This window comes from Pinus tabuliformis, chromosome 4_2 (genome assembly GCF_031772625.1).
Source record: "Pinus tabuliformis cultivar Carrire ecotype Pingquan chromosome 4_2, CPIR1, whole genome shotgun sequence".
In the NCBI taxonomy this organism is placed as follows: Eukaryota; Viridiplantae; Streptophyta; class Pinopsida; order Pinales; family Pinaceae; genus Pinus; species Pinus tabuliformis.
In genome coordinates, this window is record NC_142304.1 from 844,779,633 (window position 1) to 844,799,664 (window position 20,032).

The following is a 20,032-nucleotide window of genomic DNA, read 5'->3' on the forward strand; positions in this document are numbered from 1 at the left end:
ATATGAAAGAAGCTTTCATTGTGAGCAGTGTGGAATTATGGTTTGCAAAAACGATTATGTTACACCATGTTGTTCACCAACCCTAAAAGATACATTAAGAATTCATGTCGAAAATAAATAACTAAGCCTCATGTCACTAGTGTGTTGTATTGCCATATGTCACTTATTTTGGCAACATAAGCATCTTGCCACGTTTGCTTGTTTTGAGCATAGGTATGATTGCAAAGTGTGCATATCTCAGGGTTTAGCTTTCATTGTGAGGATGTGCGGGTACTGAAGAAGATTTCATTGTCATTTTCACTTTTTTAATAAAATTGATTAATTAAAAAATGTCATATGAAATGGGTTATGGTTTTTTTGGAATTGTAGTGTTGATAAGCCATGGTATTGGCCATTGTAACAAACTTGATTTACAAGTTAAGAATCTCCGTGATAAAGTGAAGATAAATCTCCAAGATTAAGAATCTTGTTACATGTTTTTTTTGTTTAAATGTAAATATATTTAATTGATATATTTATTTATTTTTATAATTAATAAAATTTTAAAATAAAATTATAATTTAGTTAATTTTTATGATTTTTTAAATTTTTGATAATGTAAATCAATTTTTTGTTACTTATAATTTATTGTTTTCTATCAAAATTTATTAACCATATAATTGCATTAATAATAATATTAAATTAATCTTTCATAAAATTCTAATAAATAATAATATTAAACAAAATTTCGATAATACATTAACATCTTAGTTTTTAAAATAGTACTGTAATAAATTTTTTATTTAATATATATTACTAATTTTTGAAATATGCAAAAACATTAATAACTAAATTTATTATTACTTTTTAAACTATTCAAAAATATTAATAAATACAATGAACTTTTTATCTAATATAGGTCGGTGCCGTGTGGTTGTATCACTGATGGAATACATATAAAATTATTTATTGAAAATGGAATCTTTGAATAAGGAACGAAACAACGATAGTGGGTGCCGTGTGGTTGTGGTTTAACCGAGCCAGCCTATGAGATACACGTGTCATTGACGGATTGGAGGGGCGCCCTATAAATACGCAGCCCCTGTGAGGGGTTCGATCACACTTTTATTTTTCTATTGTCCATTCCTTACTGGGACATTTTCGGAGAGCAGATCTGTCTATGGCTTCATACGATTATGAAATTTTCGGAAACTATGGCTCTCCGGCTATTTGTGAGCTTTAGAGGAATCTATGAAATTTTCAGAAGCGCTCAGGTACATTTTTGGAGAGCGGATCTGTCTATGGCTGGGCAGCTTACTAGTTCTCTGATTTTTGATTGTTAGTGGTCGTTTATTTATTTAAGTATATGTTGGCTTTTGGTTGTTAAATGTAGTAATGTCTGGCGTTTCTTAGATTTTGTGCTTTCGTTTGGCGTTTGTTAAAGCCGTAATCTAACGGAGTGGTCTACCAAGGCGGAAGAAAGAATTCAAACACTGCTGTGAAACTTTTTTTTATCCGAATTTCAGCCTTCCGGGCAATTCCTCTGCCTCGGTAGACGACTCTTTTATTAAATATAGTAATGCGGTGTAGAGGTTTTTCTTTCACAGATTTTCCCACAGGTTTGTGTTAAAACTACATTAGCAACGGGCTTTTACGGCAGAGGATTGTGCTGCTTCTTGGACGAGAGAGAATTGAGGTGCTCCTTGGACGACTACTGGACAGGTAAGTTTTTAATTTCGTGCTCTGATAGCATTTGAGCCTTAATGGTACTTATATTTAAGTATATATTGGCCTTTGGTAATTGGTTTATTCTAAGTTTTTCATTTCTGTGCTTTGGAAGCCCCATATTGTGTCAATTATGCTTTTTGAGGGGTATCTGCGATTTCAGCATCACAATTGTAGTGGTCGATTTGCAGATTCAATTCGGAAGCTGTGTGACGACAGTTTGCCCCAACAGTCGACAGGTATAGCATTTGAGCCTTAATGGTACTTAAGTATATATTGGCCTTTGGTAATTGATTTATTCTAAGTTTTTAATTTCTGTGCTCTGGAAGCCCCATATTGTGTCAATTATGCTTTTTGGGGGGTATCTGCGATTTCAGCATCACAATTGTAGTGGTCGATTTGCAGATCGAAAAAAGGCCATTATGCGCCTGGAATTTTTGCGCAAACGTCGTCACCCCTGGTCGTTTGTGACCATTCCCAGGATCTGCAGATTCTGGGAGTCCGATGGACATAACTTCGACATTAAATCACTGGGTCCGTAAAGTATATTTTTATGTTGTGTTTTTTATACTCGCTCTTTTTTTATGTGGTTCACTGTACAACAAGGGCTTTTTTTTTTTTTTTTTCTCTTCCATGCGGCACTCTGTTGTTCAGTAAGGAAATGATAATTGTTGATTTACAGATCCGACTAAGATGACACAGGAGGCATATGATACGTTGGTTGATATAATTGAGTTCTTAGAAATCTCGAGATCACATGAACTTTTCTTGCGGGCGATGATACTTTGTAAAGACACTCAATTTCCTCGAGTTTGTTGACAGCTTTTCTCTGTCATTCTCGCTACTCTGTGGTTTCAATATGACAATCGTAATTGTTGATTTGCAGGTTTCATTGCCCTGAAAATTTTTCTGGGCCTTATGGTTGAGAGCTCTGACAGCAAGGCCAAGATCCAGGAGATCGAGGCCAAGATCCAAGACAAGGTAAGCATTAACCCCCGACTAGCGTCGAGGTTGCTCCTGTGGTCTGTAAAATTTACCTTAATTATGTATTTGTCTATAGTTTTCTCGCTCTGTTTTTTGAAATGTGACTCTTTTACTCCTGTAACTCTGTGATTTCAGTTTAATTACAATGGGAATTGTAATGTCAAGATCGGCATTATCCCAGAGGTATATCTCGGGGTCTCTAAAATTGTGTGCTTTTAATCAATGTGCAATTTTCTGAGTGTTACCTCTCTGTTCTGGTCTTCTAAAGCCCCTTGTATTTTGACTTTCAGACGCGTGTCTCTCTGTTACTTTATGGTATTTTTAGTGAAATGATAATTGTTGATTTGCATTACTCTTTCGTTTTGACTCTTTTATTACTGTTACTTTATGGTATTTCCATTGTTACAATGTTAATTGTTGGTTTGCAGCGGTCCGGTACACCGTTTTTAAAGATGGGTGTACTCCGGCCGACTCCAATGGTCCAAAAAGTTCATTCTACACAGTTGGTGCTGCGTCTAACTGGGGCCAAGCATATGTTTGTTAGCCTGCCCCTTTTCTCTCTATTTCAGATTTTTGAATATTTCTGGAATTTGATTTAAGAAATCTGGTTGATAAGATTTTGGAATATTTCTAAAAATCTGATGCATCCTGTCCATCAGATCCCGGGAATATGACATTACTTCCATTGTATCTAAGCTCTCAACTTCTGAAGTTATCGTCTTGCCACGCGGGTTTTGACAAAGATCTCAACTTCTGCATGCTCCCTCTCAGACGGAGCGACACACCAGGAATCCACTTTCTGGATGTTGTAGTCGGCCAGTGTGCGTCTGTTTTTAAATGCCTTATCTGGGATTTTATATACTACAACCTCTGCTGGTCAGGTGGGATACACGCCTCATACGGTTCTTAAAGTCTTCACATCATCAATTGTGTCTGATATCTGGTTTTCTGGTTGCAGCATGCCATCTCTCAGAACAAGTTCTCGACATCTGACCACGAACCGCATGCCAACCGCTTAGACGAAGCACACGGTGCGAGGTCGATTCCGATTCTGTAATCGGCAGATGTGCGGCGCCCAGCAATGCTTTGGCTGTAAGCAATGGAGGGTAGGTGGCTTAGCAGTCCAGTGAGGATATTTATTAATTAAATACGGTCAGGCTGTCTATCTTCACTGTTAAATTTATATATATCCTCACTGTTAAATTGTAACAGTGAGGATATATATAAATATAACAGTGAAGATAGACAGCCTGACTGCATTTAATTAATAAATATCCTATCGACTTGTAAATAAGCTCTGACGATATATATAAATTTAACAGTGAAGATAGACAGCCTGACTGCATTTAATTAATAAATATCCTATCGACTTGTAAATAAGCTCTGACGTTGCTTACAGCCAAAGTCGATATCCTTACACCACGGTGTTTGTTACATCGTTGACATGGTTGTTACCAAGGCTTGTAAAGGCCAAGATCATGGGTTTTCGTTTTTATGTGCCACTGTTATGTGTTAGGCTTAAATACTTTATTGTATTGTTAAATTTGATGATCATGTTTTCCATGATCTTGTGATTTTGAGATGGCTTGGGGAGCAGCTGAAGAAGCTATATTATTGTCAAATACATTTGTATATATTTGTAATGGTCATATTTTCCATGATCTTGAGATGATTAGGGTTTTTTTGGAGAGCTCATTGAAGAAGCTATATTATTGTCAAATACATCTGTACATAATACATATATCACTGGCCATGGCCCAAATACACTATAATGTAGCTCTACAAAACTCTATACTGACCGGAGACGTGTAAACCGGCCACCCAGACCATTACATCATGCACTCACGTGCAGTTAAAATGGCTAGTTTGAAAACCCATTTTAGTAACGAAGATTTGTTTCTAACCTGTGAAAAGAGATTTGTTTTAATTCGAGCTCGTTAATACAAACTCTCGTGCTACCTTTTCTCCCAAGTGCTTTTGTTGTTGCTCGTATTGTGGAATTAATTGTAATGAAAGGGTAAACATGACAGATTTAATAAGTTATTGAGTAATTAATTAGTAGACTCGTTCGGATCTCTATAAGGGAGGAACTATTCGTTTGCATACAAAATTACAATACAATGAGAATATTAAAAAACTTTACAAACCATTATAATATAATTGTAATACTCGCTTGTAAACAATTATTACATTACAAGTGCAAGCGATAATTCCTTTATTTTAATAAATATAAAAATAGTTTAATAAGAAATTTTATACTATTATTAAATAATTTTTTTTTCTTCCGCGTTAAGAAAGTTTATGAAATTCATATTATTGTTTTATTTGTGATAAAATTTCAAATTTATATTATTATTAAAATAAATTTTTATTTTGGATTAAAAAATTTAATAAAATTCATATTAGTGTTTAAATTTGAACCAAATGAAAATAAAAAATTTTATGAAATCATTATGGTTCATAGGTAACAACAGGGTAACAACACTGCTTAATTAAAATAGTAAAATGAATTATATTATTATTAAAGTAATATGTTTTTTCAATTAAGAAATTGTATCAAATTTATATTATTGTTTTATTTGTTTTTAAATTTAAATTAAATGAAAATGATGAATTTTATGATTTCACAATTGTTTATACAATATAATTAAAATAATAAAATAAGATTCTTATATGAGTAGGGTTTTATTTGCCGGATTAGGATAAAAGGATTATAAATAAGATTATTATATGAGTAGGGATTTATTTGTTGGATTAGGATAAAATGATAGTTAGGTTTTGTAGAGTTGGGTTGAAGTATTTAGAGGTGATTAGACATTAAAGGTTTGTGAGTTACACGATCAAGGTTGGGGATGAATTATGGTTAAAGTTTGAGAATTGTGGTGATGTTTGATAGTAGCGGATAGTGTTTGAGTTTTTGGTAATACTTGTACCAATCAATTATAATATTGGCCAAGTTAGGGGATCGAGGTTAGGGATGAATTATGGTCTGAAAGTTTGAGAATTGTATTTACATTTGATAGTAGCGGATAGTGTTTTGGAGATATGAATTGATGAGTTTTCAGTGATACTTGTAGCAATCAATCATAACATTGATAATAGTCAAGGTTTAGGGTTAGAAGATGTGAAGGTTAGGTTTCATGGGTTGATTTATAGCAATGACTTAAGATTCTCAATTTATATTAAGCTTTCTCATAACTATAGGATGTTGATGGTGATGACTTGAGATTACAGCGTGGTAACTTGTATTTGAGAATTATTCATAATTGGGGTAATGATAACAATTACTTGTATGTGTCTTTGAGGCTTGCTCATAATTGGGTAATGACAACAATGACTTATGTATAAGGGACTAGCAGTTATAGGGTTTAAACTTGACAAGGATTCGGTTTAGGATTACAATGTAAAGAGGATGTAAACTTGGTTGGGTTCAGGGTTATGATGCAAAGAGGATGTAAACTTAAAGGAGAAAAATATAATGTAAAAAATTGACATGCCTAAGCCCAAAAATAGTTATTGGGTTTGAGCATTATAGTGATGCTTTGCTATCCCATATTATGGTAGTGTTATTAAAGGTCAATTAGAAGTTCGGGGTTCTAATGATTTGGGGTTGATATTTGATAGGGGTTATAAATTTTTAGGTTTATGTATGTGGGGATATTTGATAAGGGTTTGAAATTACAAGGTTTGTGTGTGTGTTGGGTATTATATAGGTATGTAGTGATGGGATGGTAAGGATTTCATGGGGATATTAGTAAGTCATTTTGGGGGTTAGAGCTATCTATAGGTGCTTGAAATAATTTTTTATTTTATATATACTACTTGTCAACTTTATATCATATATAGAAGAGATTATATATCTTCTTCAAATTAAGTTGTAATATTAATATTAATTTAAATACTATGTGTCAAATCCATATTGATTAATGAAGAAATTATATATCTCCTTCATATATATATATATATAATCTTATTAAAAAATTGAAATTTTATTTTCTTTTTATTATTTTATCTAATTAAAATTAATATATATATATATATATATATATATATATATATAATTTTTACTCTTGATATTAAATATTATTTATTAAGTTTAAATATAACGTTGACAATATCTTCATGTGCAAAACCCATCACCGTACAAATTATAATAAAATATAATAATATAATTTTAATTAAAATTTTCATTTTAGCATTTACAATTAACAGTGTTGTCTAATACAAATGTTTCATACCCAACTCAATGAACCATTGTTTTTGTAGTCTAGGGATGTGATGTCATTGGAAGCTTATCTAATTTTTTTGTCCACTCCTATTGAAATTGGATTATTTTAAGTTAGCGGTGGTAAAAATAAAGCTTACACAAATTTATGGTGAAAATTTACAAATTTTTAACTAGCGACTCTTCGTTAGATTAACAACTCTTTTGTTGGATTAGCATCACATCAAGTTTTTCAAAGTATTTACTATACTTTCGAGAAGTCATATACTTTTAAAAGGCACACGTATATAGTGATCAATATATCAACAAATGTATATAAGATCAATGTTTATTTATTTTTAAATGTAAAATGAGTTTTATATTCTTCGTTAGATTAACAATAAATAGTTTTTGTTAGATTAACCACTGTACCATTGGATTAGCATCACATTAAGTTTTTCAAGTTCTTTATTATACTTTCGAGAAGGCATTTACTTTTAAAAGGCACAAGTATTTTTTTTTCAGAGAAAAAAAAACATCATGGATTTATATTAAGGAAATATAAAGATCTGCAATACATTACATTTTTTTGGGGGCTATGAGATGCCCAAAACCAGATACTATATAGTGGAACAGATTTATCCAATTCACGGAACCCTGAAGCAAAACCTTACCCATATCTTCTTAACAGATTAGATTCAGTACATTCAGCAGCAGAAGTAAAAAGACACTAAGGAAAACTTGATAAGTCACATTCGTATAGAACTGAAGCTCAGAGAACTCGCTTGCCTTACTATGGAGAGGAGTCACATTCCGTTGATACTGAAATCCTGAATAAGAAAGGAGATTCCATCATGCATGACTGATAAAGAGCATAGACCTGGCGGCATGCCAAGACCATCCTTAGAGAGGAGATCAGCCTGGACGTTCCTGGAACGGGGGATATGCTGAAAAGATATCTGGTTCATTGAGCTCCGAAAAAACATGATTCGGCTTAGCCATCCAAGGAGGTGAGGACTGTTAATGAGGCCCATTCCATTTACATGATCAATGAGCGATTTCGAGTCACCAAAGATTGAAATAAACTGGATGCCTAAAAAGACACAAAAGGCGAGCAGCCCTGAGAGTGCCCGAGCCTCGGCCATAGTGTTAGAGCCGTATCCCCCATGCCAAGATAGTGAATATTGTAGGCTGTCATCTATTACAATGAAGACTCCGCAACCGCAGCTATTGTTTCGTTCAGCTCCATCAAAGAAAGCAGCAGGAGCCTGAAAGGGATAGTATATAATGATCAATATATCAATAAATGTATATAAGATCAATGTTTATTTATTTTTTAAATGTAAATATTACTGTGAGTTTTATATTTTTTCTTTAAGATATTTAATTTATATTTTTTTCAAAATTTTATACTGGATATTCAAGATTTCATATTAATTTTATATTTTTCTTCACTTCTCTCGATAAATATTCTTCCTTTTTTATTGCATATATTTTTAAATTCAAATTACATATTCTTCGTTCCTTATTACATGTTTTTAAATTCGAATTCTATTACATACGTAAAGTTTGCCAACCCCATTGCAAGCACACTTCTTCTGAAGCCACATGTCAAGGGTGATACTTATTTGACACCATATGGGCTCTACATGTCAGGGTAACACCACACTAGTCAGGGGTGATACTTCTTTAATACCACATGCGCTCTACATGTCAGGGTCACACCACACCTTTCCCTTTAGGGACACAACTTCTTCTTAGTTTTGTACATATAATTTATTCAATGAATGACATTAAAATTGTGAATAATGATGGTCATCAGAATTGAGAACTAACAATTAAAGGAGAGACATGAACAAGAACTAATTATTGATTGAGTTTAATGTCACATGGTTTGGGTTCGAGTTTGGATTTAGTAATGATTAGGTTCAGTTTGAGTTCAATTTTTTTAATAAAGTTCGCTATAAGATTCGTTTATATATATATATATATATATATATATATATATATATATATATATATATAAACAAATTATAAGATAAAATAATAAGAAATCGATATCAGTAAACATCAAAAATGCTATCACGAACATGGAAACTGCAAGGACAAATTACAAGCTTGAGTTGTGACATGAAGTTACGAGTTTTGATCTATGGAATTGGCCAATGGCTATGAGGTTCAATGAAGTTCGTCGAACCTCAATTTTTTTTCAAGGTTCTCTAAAAATCGAACCTCAAGGTTAAAGTTCGATGAACCTTGTGACATAGATTGAGGTAATCTAAGGTTAAATTTGTGAATAGGAATGGACAATTGAATCAAGATAGAAACAAGAGAACTAACTATTAATTGAGGTAATCAAGCTAATCTCGAACTTGATTAATTGGGGTAATCTCTTATCTAAGGACTAAGTGTCATTATCTTTTAATTTTTTCATTTTTAAGAATTAGAAGTTTTTCTTTTTCATCGTGGTTCATTGGCCTCGAAGATCGATGCTCGCCATGTCCACAAAATATTTTTACCAGGCAGATCCACCCGAAGGGATCATTTCTTGTCGACTCAACCACAGAGCCTCACCTCGACAGCATCAAGAGAATTGAATATGTGCCCTCTTGGTAGCAAAGGTGCTTTAACGACAAGGACTCGACTAATTGAGCTAACCCTCGAGGCTAGCATGAGATGAAATATTATGTTCCCTTCATTTTTTTAATCATTTTTAGACATGAGATGAAAGATTTTGTTTCCTATTTTTAAGAATGAAATGAAAGATTTATATATACCTTACTTATATTTTCTAGTGGACTCTAAAAGAAACATTGTTCTTTCGTGCAAAAAGGACACCCTTTTTGTTCAATTGGAGCAATGGATAAATTGAATGGAAGAAGCCATTGTGATATCGCACCACAAAACTTGTGTGAAACAACCAATCAATCCAATAATATTTGAACTTCTACCATACTCTACAAAATATGGCATTAACATACATGATAATCAATAATAACCTAGAATTGTTCGTCCGTTCGCACATTTTTGCGAACGAACGAACATGTTTGCCATGACCAAGTACGAGAAAGGAAGCAACGTGCCAACACGACATCAAGCAAAACAACAACCATTGAAGACTCTATGCACCATGCCATGCGGAGGTGAAACTGTGAGACACCATGAGGACATCCATCACTCAACATCGCTGCAGTTCGACATGCAACAACAGTAGAACGAACGTCCAAACACTATCATGTGGAGTATTGTCATGAGTTATGTCATCCACATCTCTATTGTGGGCCATATTGTCAATCAATGTAATGTAACATGGAAGTCCAAGAGACCCACTTGTCATATCAAGAGTCATGTAAATTTGAAAGGTCATAGAAGTCAAACAATCACGAGGGAAGTTGAACAGCCACAAGGGTCAGTTTCACCCTTGGCTATAAATACCCCCTCATTTGCACATGCAATGGAATTTTCACGTAGGCTCCTCCCACATAGCCTTGAGAGTCTGTAATATATTCTTCGAGGAGTAAGTAGTGGCTCCAACGCCCCGCACATGGGGTTAGTGATGTATGTTGTAACGATGTGTCTTGGAACTTTCGCTTAATTCATAATCCTGCGAACAAGCCAACATGTTTTCACACGTGTTGTAATTGTTGTAAGACTAATATTGAACACTTGTAATACGTGTTTCTTTAACCGGTTTTTAACACTTAAACTCATTCAATTGTTGTAATACATATATATTAATGAAAGTGTGTTGTATGAGTTGTTAATGATGTCTTGCCTGTGTTGGTTACCTCCCTGAACATGAGACAAACCTTTCATGTAAACTTTCTATAACAATTGTCGCACTCGCGCGGACTTCTCTGTCGTGTGTTATACGTGTTATCTTTCATTGTGTGTTGTGACTGCCGCATCCATGTGGATTGCTCCTCCGCAAGTTGTGCACGCCCTGTTGTGTTTTGTGTTCTTAACAAAGTTGGGACTTCCTCCCACCTGACTTGGGAATCACTCCCACCTTCTCCCTCTGCGGTGAAAGAATCGTTGACACAAGCACCACTAGCAATCACTAGGTACGCAAACCTCACTACTCGAAGACAAAGCATACCACTCTCTTGTGCTGACAAGCAAGAGTTGAGGCAAACCTTTAAGATATTGGCAACCGAGCCATCATATCGGATGGGACTCCCACACCAAACGATGTGAGGTCTAGTTGGGACTTCATACCGGGGTGATCCCCTCAATGTTGGCGGGTTGAGCACTGTCAACAGAGCTATATGGATGACTTTGGCATATGGACCAAAGGAATAATTGTAGAAAATCCTATAGATTCACAAGCTCATGTAATCTACTAAAACAAGAGACAAAAATCTACTTCTACTCTTTGCAGTGGAAAAACAAAGATCGAGAAAAACAATAATTGACAACAGGAAGAATAATAATGGCACATAACACAATAAATATTTGGGGAAAGCCATAACTCAAAACCCCATTATCTATATTGCATTAATCAGAAATCTAAGATGATAATACAATGTTTTTTCTCACAAGAACAATCCCAGCACTCAGTAAAATCAATCTCTAACTCACGAGCAAGCTCTTGGCCAACACTTAGCCAATTCTCTTGCTCTCCAAGTCCCTATTTCCTTGCGCCCTTGGTCAAATAATTTGGATGAATACAATATGCTCTGCTCAACCTTGAGCTTAACCTACACAAGCATTTCCTATCCTCCACCTGATGACTTCCTTTGCCCAATGCTTAGCCGAATTTCCAAGCCTCCAAGCTTCTAATTATTTGCACAATTCCTAAGAGAATTAACCCGTATTTAAAGGGAAATCCTCACTGTGCAATCCTTTCAAGGATTAGTTCCTTATTGCATGCACTATCAGTGCAACTCCGAAAAATCTAAAACAAATAGTGCACTGTCTATGCACTCTATTCTCAACTGGGTCTTTCTCAAAATCGATATGCATGAGATTCTGATGAGGGAATATTCAGTTAACTGGAGTAGCACTAGTTGAGTGCACTAATACATCAACTGACTGTTAACTCACTATTAATTCTTCAAACAATTTGGAACTAATTTCACTGAACTTAATTCAATAAACTGAGTTAAATATCCTATAAACTTCTAAATAAGCTCTGACATTGCTTACAACCAAAGTCGATATCCTTACACCGCGGTGTTTGTTACATCCTTGACATGGTTACCCAGGCTTATCAAGGCCAAGATCATGGGTTTTCGTTTTTATGTGCCACTGTTATGTGTTAGGGTTAAATACTTTATTGTATTGTTAAATTTGACGATGATGTTTTCCATGATCTTGATATGGCTAGTTTGAGAACCCACTTTAGTAACGAAGATTTGTTTCAAGCTATGAAAAGAGATTTGTTTTAATTCGTGCTCGTTAATACAAACTCTCGTGTTACCTTTTCTCCTATGTGCTTTTGTTGTTGCTCGTATTGTGGAATTAATTGTAATGAAAAGGTAAACAGGACAGATTTAATAAGCTATTGAGTAATTAATGAGTAGACTCGTTCCGATCTATACAAGGGAGGAACTATTCGTTTGCATACAAAATTACAATATAATGGTAATACTTATTAGTGGAGATATTTTTTTTACAAACAATTACAATACAATGAGAATATTAGAAAACTTTACAAACCATTATAATATAATTGTAATACTCGCTTGTAAACAGTTATTACAGTGCAAGTGCAAGTGATAATTCTTTTATTTTAATAAAAATAAAAATAGTTTAATAAGAAATTTTTATATTATTATTAAATAATTTTTTTCTTCCGCGTTAAGAAAGTTTATGAAATTCATATTATTGTTTTATTTGCGATAAAATTTAAATTTATATTATTATTGAAATATTTTTTTATTTTGGATTAGAAAATTTAATAAAATTCATATTAGTGTTTAATTTGTTTTAAAATTTGAACTAAATGAAGATAAAGAATTTTATAAAATCATTAAAGAATTTTATGAAATCATTATTGTTCATACGGAATAATATGGTAACAAAGCTACTTAATTAATATAGTAAAATCAGTTATATTATTATTAAAATATTTTTTTTTTCAATTACGAAATTGTATCAAATTTATATTATTATTGTTTTATTTGTTTTTAAATTTAAATTAAATGAAAATGATGAATTTTATGATTTCACAATTGTTTATACAATATAATTAAAATAATAAAATAAGATTATTATATGAGTAGGGTTTTATTTGCTGGATTAGGATAAAAGGATTATAAAATAAGATTATTATATGAGTAGGGTTTTATTTGCTGGATTAGGCTAAAAGGATAGTGAGGCTTTGTAGAGTTGGGTTGAAGTATTTAGAGGTGATTAGACATTAAAGGTTTGTGAGTTACAGGATCAAGGTTAAGGATGAATTATGGTATTAAAGTTTGAGAATTGTGGTTATGTTTGATAGTAGCGGATAGTGTTTTGGGGATATAAATTGATGAGTTTTTGGTGATACTTGTAGCAATCAATTATAATATTGACCGAGTTAGGGGATCAAGGTTAAGGATGAATTATGGTGTGAAAGTTTGAGAATTGTATTTACATTTGATAGTAGCGGATAGTGTTTTGGAGATATAAATTGATGAGTTTCAGTGATACTTGTAGCAATCAATCATAACATTGATAGTAGTCAAGTTTTAGGGTTAGAAGATGTGAAGGTTAGATTTTATGGGTTGATAGATAGCAATGACTTGAGATTCTCAATTTATATTAAGCTTTCTCATAATATAGGATGTCAATGGTGATGACTTGAGATTACAACGTGGTAACATGTTTTTTAGAATTATTCATAATTGGGATAATGATAACAATACTTGTATGAGTCTTTGAGGCTTGCTCATAATTAGGTAATGATAACAATGACTTGTGTATAAGGGACTAGTGGTTATAGGGTTTAAACTTGACAATGATTCGGTTTAGGATTACAATGTAAAGAGGATGTAAACTTGGTTGGGTTTAGGGTTATGATGCAAAGAGGATGTAAACTTGAAGGACAAAAATATAATGTAAAAAATTGACATGCCTAAGCCCAAAAACAATTACTGGGTTTGAGGATTATAGTGATGCTTTGTTATCCCATATTATGGTAGTGTTATTAAAGGTCAATTGGAAGTTCGGGGTTCTAATGATTTGGGGTTGATATTTGATAGGGGTTATAAATTGTTAGGTTTATGTATGTGGGGATATTTGATAAGGGTTTGAAATTACAAGGTTTGTGTGTGTGTTGGGTATTATATAGGTATGTAGTGATGGGATGGTAAGGATTTCATGGAGATATTAGTAAGTCATGTTGGGAGTTAAAGCTATCTATAGGTGTTTGAAATAATTTTTTATTTTATATATACCACTTGTCAACTTTATATTAAATATAGAAGAGATTATATATCTTCTTCAAATTAAATTGTAATATTAATATTAATTTAAATAATATGTGTCAAATCCATATTGATTAATGAAGAAATTACATATCTCCCTCATATTTAACATATATATATATATATATATATATATATATATATATATATATATATATATTTTTTTTTTTTTTACTTTATCTCTTTATATAAGTTTATTAAAAAAATTGAAATTTTATTTTCTTTCAATTATTTTATCTAATTAAAATATATATATATATATATATATATATAATATTATAATTCATTTTTACTATTAATATTAAATATTATTGATTAAGGTCCGCATGGGGTAGCTCAAGTGGCAATGGCCGTGGAAATGAAGTGTCACGGAACCGGAGATCTTGGGTTCGATTCTTGTGCTACCTTCCTCACAAATGGGGTTAATAACAGACATGTAAAAACTCGAAAATGAGAGGTCCTACCAAAGCTTACAAATATATATATATATATATATATATATATATATATATATATATATATATATATATATATATATATATATATATATTAATTTTAAATATAACATGAACAATATCTTCATTTGCAAAACACCTCTCACCATACACATTATAATAAAATATAATAATATATATTTTTAATTAAAATTTTCATTTTTGCATTTACAATTAACATTGTTGTCTAATACAAATGTTTCATACCCAACTCAATGAACCATTGTTTTTGTAGGCTAGGGATGTGATGTCATTGGAAGCTTATCTAATTTTTTTTGTCCACTCCTACAGAAAGTTAGGGGATCGAGGTTAGGGATGAATTATGGTCTGAAAGTTTGAGAATTGTATTTACATTTGATAGTAGCGGATAGTGTTTTGGAGATATAAATTGATGAGTTTCAGTGATACTTGTAGCAATCAATCATAACATTGATAGTAGTCAAGGTTTAGGGTTAGAAGATGTGAAGGTTAGGTTTCATGGGTTGATAAATAGCAATGACTTAAGATTCTCAATTTATATTAAGCTTTCTCATAACTATAGGATGTTGATGGTGATGACTTGAGATTACAACGCAGTAACTTGTATTTGAGAATTATTCATAATTGGGATAATGATAAAAATTACTTGTATGTGTCTTTGAGGCTTGCTCATAATTGGGTAGTGATAACAATGACTTATGTATAAGGGACTAGTGATTATAGGGTTTAAACTTGACAAGGATTCTGTTTAGGATTACAATATAAAGAGGATGTAAACTTGGTTGGGTTTAGGGTTATGATGCAAAGAGGATGTAAACTTAAAGGAGAAAAATATAATGTAAAAAATTGACATGCCTAAGCCCAAAAACAGTTACTGGGTTTGAGCATTATAGTGATGATTTGCCATCCCATATTATGGTAGTGTTATTAAAGGTCAATTAGAAGTTCGGGGTTCTAATGATTTGGGGATATTTCTTCAATGACTGGCACATTTTTCATCAGTAGGCTGGTTAATTTGGAATTACAATCATCATAATCAGAAATAAGCATTTGAAGTTTGGAAGACAACTGTATCATTTCTGAACTTGTATGGTGAATTGAAGATTCCAAATCTGTGATCTTCTTTTTAAGAGCATCAATTTGATTCATACCTGGAGATACTGAAATCTGCAAAGGTCTGAACATTGAATCGAACTCTTTTTCGATGAAGTCATCATCATCTATTTCTTCCTCTGAAAATTTTTCTTTCCTTTTGGATGGCAGTTGTTTCTCAAGATTTTCAAGTTTTTCAGTCAATCTTCTTCTTGCCGTAAACTGAACTGGATCTAACTGTGCTAGATCAGCTTTGACTGCTGCAATCTTTGCTTGTATCTCTCCTGAGGAATTCAAACTAAACATTTTAATATCAGGAATGAAGGTTTCATCAGAATCAGATGATTCTGAATCAATTGTTAACTTCCTGATTTCAGGAATTTCACTATCCGAAGATTCTGAAGAAGAACTTGAAACTTCAAAATATTCTCCATCAGAGTGGGATATGAGATCCCAATCTTGTGGATCATGTATTGTAGAAAAGATATTCATTATCTTCATCTGCTTTTTATCCTTTCTTTCTCTGCAAGTGTTAGCATAATGACCTTCTTTACCACAAATAAAACACACACCTTTTTTAGAAGGTTTTGATCTTTTCCTAAATACTACCCTTCGTCCTTTAAGTGATCTTTTGGAAGGAAAGTATTTTTTCTTTTTAGGAAAGTATTTATCAGCCTTGCAGGAGCAAGAGTTATCAAACTTTGCCTTTTTAGAAAGCTTTCTTTCACTTTTCTTGTGACAACCAAAATTATAGGTTTCTTTGAAATTATTGCAAAGCTTTGTGCTAAAGTGCATCTGTTTTGAAAAAATCTTCTTGGCTTTGCTCTCTGCACATTCTTTCTGCAATATTGTGACAATCAATTGGTGAATAGCTGCAAATGATTGTCCTTCAAAATTTACTTTATGATCTGCTATGTACTGGTTAATTAGATCAGGATTTTTTCCAGGCATAGACTGGATGTAATATCTCAGATAGGAAACATTATGTGGATCACTAGCCTGATACAGAAGTTTTTGCATAACACAAAAATACTCTTGCAAGTAATCAATGTCGCATAACTTCTGGGAGAGAAATAGTTGTGAATGATGGGCTGAATCTTCAGGGACTAATCCAACAAATTCATGTTTTAAAGCTTCAAACAGTGCTCTTAATGGATCGGTACTATGTTCAACTATTTGATCTTTCTCTTCCTCTGCAAGCCTTTCCCACCATTGCTTTAGTATGCCAGTAAAAGACCATACAATCTGAGTAACTACATCAGACCATGACACTTTGGCTTCAGCTTTCCTCTGTAATGCCCAAGCATGGACATTATGCAAAACAACAATTACTTCATTATAATCAAGGCAATCAATATTTACTAACAATGAATTTCCATATCCTCTGGAAGCAGGATTGTCTAGCCTTATAGGTACACATTGCAGATTTTCAGTATATCTGCTAAACGGGCTGGATGCTGATGCTTCATGTGCATTGGTATCACCGGCACCTCTTTTCCCTTTGTTGGAATGGAAAAATGAATCACTTCTGTCTCTTTTAGAATTTGATTCACCTTGTGTTTGCTCACCAGTTACTCCTGACATGGCCATTATTGAAGGAGCAGATGGTTGGCCATTTTGTTTCATCAAAGAACTAAGGCTAACATAGTTCTTTGGTAGTCTTAGACTTTCAACAGAAGGAAGATCAGCTAGTCTATTCTTCATCAACTCTGTCTTTTCTCTAGCTAGATTGATTCCTTTCTCGATCTTCTCAAGTCTGGCATTATCTATATTCTCTATCCCTTTAAAAAGAATTTGCTTTGATTCATCAGATTTGGAGGAGAATTTCAGCTTTGAACTTAAGACATCTACTTCTCTATAATGAGGTGGAGAAGCAGGAGTGGGGAGTGAAGTTGTAAGATGTTCTAAAGACTTGGAGATAATACCCATGTTTGACTGAATATTATTTAACTTTTGTGTGTGTGCATCTTGGATTCCCAATGTCTCAACATAACCAGTATGCATCTTTTTGATGTGCTCTTTAATTTCTAAAACATCTCGGGCTATATCATCAATATTCTGAAGCATACAAACTATTTGGTAGTTTGTATAATTATGCAGCTTTTCATTTTCATTCTGATCTGGATCAGAAGTTGCTTTCATAGATAACCATTGGAAATCTGCTTTCTTCGTTCCATTGCTAAATGTCCTTCTAGAATTTCCAGATTCTAAATATCTTTCTGGTATTTTTGCAGTAACTTCTGACTGAGCTCTAGGAAGTGAGAAACTTTTGATATCAGGTATAAAGACTTCAGAGCTAGGAGATTCATCAGTCTGGAATGTAGAAGATGAAGATGGAACACAGAACTGACAATCATCAGGTTTATGAGAGGTGGATTTTCTATGATCCTCTCTTGGAGCAGACTGTCTTGATGATAAGCTTCTGGGAACAGGGGGTATCTGTGGATTCCTACCACCCAAGATTATAGATCTAGGGAAGGATGACATAGATCTAGTAAGTGAAGGAGTGGTAAATTTAAGACCAGTGGATCCGTCAGGATGATGGATGAGAGACAATTTCGGAGGAACTTTAGAGGTTTGCAGTTGAGGATATTTCTGTGAAAGTGGAATATAAGTACTATTCCATTCATCTGGAAGAGTACATTCTGCAAAACCAATCTGTAGGGGGGCAGTGTTACCAGGGCCAACAATAACACCTTCTTTTAAAGCTCTACCAGTTAACTTTGGATTCAGAGGAGGCATGGAGGTGGAGACAAATCTCAGGCATGTAGAAGCATGGAGCTGAGCAATCTGTGATTGTGGGGCAACATTAAAGCCATAAAACTGAATATAAGCATTCAAGAATTCATTGATATAAGGGTCTATTAATGAAACTTGATACCTAGGGATAACTGATGACCAAACAGGGCCATTATTGAGGGGACTTTGGAATCCTCCCAATAAAGCGTCATCGAAGTTATTCATTCCTGTATCAAGGACAATGTCAAGCATGAAGTATTTAGACCAGGACGGACTAGAGGATTAATTCCAAATTGTACGATACCGATATGGATATATTTATAACCATTTTCTAAACCCCATTTGATGTCTTCTGGCTGTATTAGTGGGATTTGATATACAGGCTGGCCAGTGGAAATGGGAATATTCACAGATGTAAATCTAAATAGCTGAGCAGCTCGAAACTGGAAAACAGGCATTTTATAAAGCTTATCAATATCAATCTCTGGCAATGTCCAGTTAGGCTGTGGTTCAAATTCTTGTACTAATACTTTTTCATCATAGAGAACATCTTCATTTCTGGTTTTATTTAAAAACTTATTCATAAAAGACCATCGATTCTTATGAGCTATCTTTCTGTCTTCGGGCTTCTGAAGAGAAAACTCATTCATATAACCAGCCATTGAAAGAAAGTATGAGTAAGCACCTGAACAGAGGAGAATCAAAGCTTTTGTGCACCAGGAAAGCAAACACGGTAGTCCTTCACCTTCACAGCTCTCTACCAGCGCCTTATCGCAAACTTAGACTCGTGGACAATAGCTCGGACAAATACTACTCAATGTAAGAACTAGACAATTTAAAACAACTCTTGGACAAAGAACCAGATGGCTCTGATACCATATAACAGAGAAAGAACCAGATATGCAGCAAAGATGTGCCAAGATATATTTGCTTCTCAGATAATTACAGACTCCAGATATGAGACTAGCGCTCCGTGATGCAAGCAGATCGAGAAAACTTCTCGCAGATGCAGAGCAGGGAGATCTCGTCTCAAAGAACTCGAACTTCACAATACAGACTATAGAGTTAAACTCTGTGATGCAAGCAGATCGAGAAAACTTCTCGCAGATGCAGAGCAGGGAGACTTCACTCAGACTTACAACACTACTCAGACTCTCTCAAAACTCTCAAGACACCAATGCCCTCAATGAGCTTACAATGCTAGTGTTTATAATATCCTAGCAGGTCATCCGGTGAAAGGTTTTACCGGGAACTTGAAACTTAAAAGATTCGTTAGATCATCATGCAAGATGTCTATCACGAATCACTAAAGAACTTTGTACAAAAGTAATGAATAGTCCTAAAGATTCGGGCAAGTGGGGACAACCACTTGTTATCTCATCCCTTGGAGGCTAAGCCATATGGGGACCGAATCATGACATCTC

At 33.6% G+C, this 20,032-nt stretch overlaps 1 protein-coding gene across 1 annotated transcript; it reads left to right on the forward strand.

Annotated features, from left to right (window-relative positions):
• Positions 1-1,104: 1,104 nt before the first annotated feature.
• On the forward strand, positions 1,105-4,357 carry LOC149172315 (uncharacterized). Its single transcript, XM_089424294.1, has 10 exons — positions 1,105-1,253; positions 1,587-1,701; positions 1,896-1,943; positions 2,110-2,238; positions 2,387-2,491; positions 2,591-2,685; positions 2,824-2,871; positions 3,117-3,223; positions 3,348-3,569; positions 3,647-4,357. Exons 1-9 carry the CDS (start codon positions 1,176-1,178, stop codon positions 3,424-3,426), a joined length of 804 nt encoding a protein of 267 aa, XP_089280420.1. The 5' UTR covers positions 1,105-1,175; the 3' UTR covers positions 3,427-3,569; positions 3,647-4,357.
• Positions 4,358-20,032: the final 15,675 nt, after the last annotated feature.

Coding starts and splice junctions, on each gene's coding strand:
- LOC149172315 (XM_089424294.1), top strand. CDS start 1,176: ATGAAATTTTCGGAAACTATGGCTCTCCGGCTATTTGTGAGCTTTAGA. Junction 2,686..2,823: donor AGGCCAAGATCCAAGACAAG/GTAAGCATTAAC, acceptor CTGTGATTTCAG/TTTAATTACAATGGGAATTG. Junction 3,224..3,347: donor CTAACTGGGGCCAAGCATAT/GTTTGTTAGCCT, acceptor CCTGTCCATCAG/ATCCCGGGAATATGACATTA.